General features: G+C 30.0%; 1 protein-coding gene across 1 annotated transcript; it reads right to left on the bottom strand.

Moving 5' to 3' along the window:
• Positions 1-833: 833 nt before the first annotated feature.
• On the bottom strand, positions 834-4194 carry LOC105783554 (chalcone--flavanone isomerase). Its single transcript, XM_012609092.2, has 4 exons — positions 4027-4194; positions 3776-3934; positions 1349-1572; positions 834-1238 (listed from the first exon to the last, which is right to left on the bottom strand). Exons 1-4 carry the CDS (start codon positions 4130-4132, stop codon positions 1044-1046), a joined length of 684 nt encoding a protein of 227 aa, XP_012464546.1. The 5' UTR covers positions 4133-4194; the 3' UTR covers positions 834-1043.
• Positions 4195-5408: the final 1214 nt, after the last annotated feature.

The following is a 5408-nucleotide window of genomic DNA, read 5'->3' as shown; positions in this document are numbered from 1 at the left end:
TACAGTGTTCTGACGGTGCCGTTTGACATATTGGTAGCACCAGATTGAAATGTGACGACCTAAAGTATTCAAAGACCTAATATATAAATTTCTCATTTAGATGTCTACTGAAATAAGGTTTCAAGAGTGCCGCGACCTCCTTGTTTATTATTTTCTTTTATTCCCCTTTAACACTAAAAGTAGAGAGACCTCCTACCAATTAGTTCAAAAAAAAATTTAACAAAAAGAAAGTAGTTTTCTTTTGCTCACATTGTATCTAGAAACTATAAATTTAACTAATAATTATAATTTATACATAATAAGATTTTTCTAAAGCTTTTATAATTATAATTTTATATCGTGCCAGTAAATCAAATTGATAACAAGGAGGGTTTACAAAACAATTAAACCCTTAAATCATTTTTCAGTAGCCAATCAAAATGGGTAATTTACATATCAGGTCCTTAAATATTTTAGATCGTTACATTTCAGTCTGGTGCTGCCAATATATCAGGTGGCACGATGGAAAACTGTAGTAAATGCCTATTTTCGTAATTAATCTATTTCTCATACCATTTTCATAATTAATTATTTTTTAATATTAATTGGGTAAAAACACCGAAAAAGTGTTTTTGAAAATTTTGATGGTGTTCTTGTGAAGATAAAATGTCTATTTTAAACTAAACTCGTACATGAGCTGAGTTACCCATCCAAATCCGAAGGCCCACCGAAATTTGGAAGAGTAAAAATATTAGTCTATTTTGCCAATTTGTCTTTTCACCAGGACAGAGTCGGGAATATGACCCCCAAACATCACAGTGCACAAGATCAAAAAGGGTAAGCAGCCAATGTACTAATACATAAAAATACAGACTTTGGATTCTCAAATATGGAAACATTTCCTGAAAACAAAGATAACCCAGAGATGATGATTCAGTGGAATATTTGAGTTCGAAACTAGAATTCAAATTACACTTTATTTGCTTCATTGCTATATAAAAAGACCACACAAGATTTAAGAAAACAATAACATCAGCTGGTCTGAAACAGACACTGAAACTCAACTAAGACTGAGGTTTTTCACTGTCGACTCCACAGTCATTGAACAATGGTGATAATCTTGATGCCAAGCTTTCCTTTGCTGGAGGAGAAACTCCATTCTTACCAATAATGGATTCCAGCACTGAGTTTGCAAGTAGTTTATTCTCTATCACTGCTTTCCCACCTTCTGGTACTGAGCTATCTTTGGAGAACCCAATCTGTATTTGTTTTAGAGCAATGAAATTGACCCATGTTAGTAATTTGGACTGTTGATCAATTAGGCAATTCAGAATTTCCATTTTTGTTTAGAAAAGGTATTTGGACTTACAGTCAAGGAACCTTGGCCTGAAATAGTGAAAAGAATGGAAGAGCCAGGTGGGAAGTTTTCATCCTTGAAGACTTCAATGAATTGTTCAATGGCTTTTGCTTCTGCATCACTGTAGATTCCAAGAGATTTCCAAATAGCAACGCAATTCTCTGATACTTTCTCAGAGTATTGTTGACCCGTTAATGGCAATATCATTGTCACCCGTACGAACTTCTCAAAATCACCTACATACATATACATCACCCCCCATTCTCAAATATTAGTGCTATATAAAGTGTCTTTGTACTCAGATTCAATTGTTTTTTAAATCAAGACCATCGGTTTGCTAGTTCGATCAATCTAATCAATTCGATTAAAAAACCATCAAACATTAAAACAATTTTAAAAATCTCAATTCAATTGATTTTTAACCAGTTCAATCGGTCTATACCAATTTCAAGTCTATCAGTTCAAAATCCTTCTCCAGATTGATACCTCTGTCGGTTCTCGATTCAAAATGAACAACTTAAAAGGAAAAAAAGAGCTTAATTGCACCAACCACCCAAATAAATCGACTAATTTTTAAATTGGTTTTAAACTTTAAAAATATTCCAATTAAATCTTTAAATTAAAGTATATCATTTTAATCAAATATTTTGATTAATCTAATCATTAGCTTTGACATTAAATACCAGCTTGAAACTTGAATTTAATGTGTTTAAAAATATTTATTAACTTATAGATGTTAAAAAAAAGGAATTGCATTATATCTAAACTTGCATTGACTTAAAACACAGTTATTATATGATGCAATTGTGGTTATAATTTTATTTTAATATGCACAATTTATCTGCTTAAAATAATAATTATAACTATATCATATAGTCGTATTTTAAATAATGTTCAAAGCAATTTATGTTCTTTTATGATTTTTTATTTATAGGAAAAATTGAAATTATTTAGACTATTTTATATGGAGAAGAGATTAATTTATGCTAGTGTAAAACTAACATGATTTTACATCATTCCATAACTTTTCTACAATTGATATTTTAACAATCTAACAATCATATTTCAAGTTCTATTTTTGTAGATCATGCATTTTAAGTTTGGGGTAATTTTTTTACTATTTATTTTAAGTAAAAAATTCAACCGTTAAATATAGATTAATATAAACAATATTTTAGAACAAAACGATTGAGATATTAGATCGATTCAAATTTTACATGCATGACAAATATAATTATATTGATAAATTTACTGGTTTTAATGATACCTATAGTAAAATATCCATATCTAATATTTATGTGTCATTTTGTATAATATTGAATAGAATAATCATAAATATATATTATGGTACTTATTTCCTTATTAAAAGTCAAACTTGTTAAAATTTTTAAATTAAGTTTTTAATTTTAAGGATTGTAATTTATGAAATGTGCTTAATTTTTAGATTTTACGAGCGAATTAAAAATTAGACACGAGTTTTAAGAATAAACGACGTCATATTAAATTTACTTGTGAAGTTTATTTTACCCGATGTATAGAATAACAGCTCTTAAATTAATATATAAATATTAAAGAAAATATAAAATTTTAATAAGGTAAATATATATTTTGGTACTTCAACTTAGTTTTTAGGGTTCAAATTGGTATCTAATGTTTTTTCATGTCTAATTAGGTACTTGAACTTGACTTCAAGGTTCAATTTGGTACCTAAAGTTTATTTTGATTTAATTAAGTGCCTAAACTTGGTTTTTTTTTTCGAAATTAATACTTAATTATTTGAACCGAGTTGAACTATGAAGCTAAGGTAAGGTACCTAATTGGACCCAAGAAAAAATTAGGTACCAAATTAAACATTGAGGTCAAATTTAAATACCTAATTGAAGAAAAAACCTTAGGTACCCATTTGAATTTTTTAAGTCAAATCCAGGTACCAAAACGAATATTTATCCATTTTAATAACAAATAACTGCTTCTTTGAAGGACAGTGCATTTTTCCATGATTAATGGTGATAGTGAAATTAAATATTATAGTAATAATATAGGGTAAGATAAAAAAAAAAAAAGCTAACGTATCACGGTGGAAGCAAAACTCGTCCAAAAGGCGCTAAGTCTCGTCCTTTTCTAACTTTCTGGTCTTAATTCTCACCCGCTCTTTGTGAATTTACTTTCTTTTTAAAGAACTTAAATTCTGGACAAAATGTTTTGAAATTGTAGATCAACTTGAAATTTGATTCAAAGTTTAGTGATGTGTGAAATTGATGAAGAATGAGCAAACATAATCAATGCATTCCTTCCATTTCCCTCACATTTTAGGAAAATAATTCTTCTAAGTTTTTTTTTAGCACAAATTTCGATAAACAAAATTTTCTTTTACCTTTTCCCATCAGCCAAACACAAAACAACAAATAAACAAAACGTAAGAAAAATTTTGGAAATTACCTGTAACGACGTCTCTGAAAAACTCAACGGATTCCGTTAACTCCACCGCGCTCTTACCCTTCCACTTAACGCCGAGGCAATTCACGGCGCTATCTTCCAGGTAAACTCCAATTGCGGTGAACTTTATGAACTTCCCTTGGATTTCCAATCCTCTCTCCCCTGGTGCACGTTAGCATTGACCCATTAACATGAGCAAAAAACAAATGAAGCAATCAAACGGCTCCCGAAAACAGAAAGCGCGGAATACTAACCTGCGCCACCAAGGAACAGAGTTTTGGTGGAACCAGGAGGCTTCACCGTCGGAGGGAACGTAAAGTTCTCCACCTGGAGTTCGGTGACGGACGGTGACGTAGACATTTTCCGGTAGCTGATCTTCTTTATTTTTGTTTTTAAGGGGTGGGAAATGGGAGCGAAACGGTGCGTTTTATATAGCCTCTGTGTGTGGTGGTAGGTAGGGAAATACTTGGCGACGATCGGAGTAGATATAGCACGTGAGTGGTCACGTGGAAGCTCAACTACCGGTTTTAGGCCTAATTAACGTTGTATTTTAGGTGCACCGTACAACTAAGTCAAAATTAGTAATACTAAACCAATAAATTATTCCTATTAAATCATCATTCGATAATTTTATTTTGATGAGTTTTATTATTTAATTTTCAACTATTAAATATATATTAATATAAGTAATATTTTATAAAATTTAATTTCACAAATTGAAATTTCTAAAAATGAATCAAATGCTATGTCGGTGTATTTTTATGAAAAAAATTAATGAATGAATTTAATGAACATATAATAATGCTTATGGTATTAGTAATTGTTGATTAAATATTCATTAAATGCTTGGGTCAAATATAAAAAACATGTCACAATTTAATTTGATAACCCAGATATGGTCAAAGCTTTGACTAAAGGATTCAGATATCACAGTGCTTAAGAGTGTCCAGCAAGTTTTGAGATCTGAAGGAGCAAGTTTTGAGATCTGAAGGACAATGGTAGATTAGGTATATACCTAGAGAAGACAACACAATTACAGATCGTTTGGCTAAGTTGGATTTAGTCTTTGATTTTGTTCCTAATGAAGTTTTAGGGATTCTACAATAAGACAAAATGAGGGGAGCTTTTGAACAATTAATTTGATGTAATTTTGTTGTTTTATTTATCGCTATATAGAGAGAGAAGAAAATGATTATATAAAACTGTGATTTCACGTTATCCTTATCCCTTTCTAATAGGAGGATGACAAATTATATTTTTTCCTCCTAAACTTTAGCATTTTTAGCTGAAATTGATTTTTTTCAGAGGAAAAAGCTAAAAATCAAGAGGAAGATTTTGATTTGTCATTCTCCTATTAAGAAGGGATAAAATTGACGTGAAATCACAATTTCATGCTATATATATATATATATATATATATATATATATATATATAATTTCTCAATTTAGTTACTAGAGTTAGGTTGATGGATCAATGGCAACATGTAAAATGGATAGGAGGAGCTATGATTGTAGGGCATTCAACCATGACATATGGTAATATTATAAAATTGTTACTAAAGTCAAGACTGTATCAGTTAAGTGTTTTATTATTAAAATTGTTATGAATCATGATTTAAAATGAATAATTTGAAAA

The sequence above is a fragment of the Gossypium raimondii genome, chromosome 13, assembly GCF_025698545.1.
Source record: "Gossypium raimondii isolate GPD5lz chromosome 13, ASM2569854v1, whole genome shotgun sequence".
Lineage (NCBI taxonomy): Eukaryota > Viridiplantae > Streptophyta > Magnoliopsida > Malvales > Malvaceae > Gossypium > Gossypium raimondii.
Note: the sequence above shows the minus strand (reverse complement) of the source record. Positions and strands in the feature narration are given on the sequence as shown.

What these genes read in the sequence shown, in the direction of transcription:
- LOC105783554 (XM_012609092.2), bottom strand. Translation starts at nt 4,132, where the DNA reads ATGTCTACGTCACCGTCCGTCACCGAACTCCAGGTGGAGAACTTTACG. An exon ending in TCTGTTCCTTGGTGGCGCAG is followed by an intron (nt 3,935 to 4,026) that starts GTTAGTATTCCG and finishes AACGTGCACCAG; the next exon opens with GGGAGAGAGGATTGGAAATC. An exon ending in TTTCAGAGACGTCGTTACAG is followed by an intron (nt 1,573 to 3,775) that starts GTAATTTCCAAA and finishes ATATGTATGTAG; the next exon opens with GTGATTTTGAGAAGTTCGTA.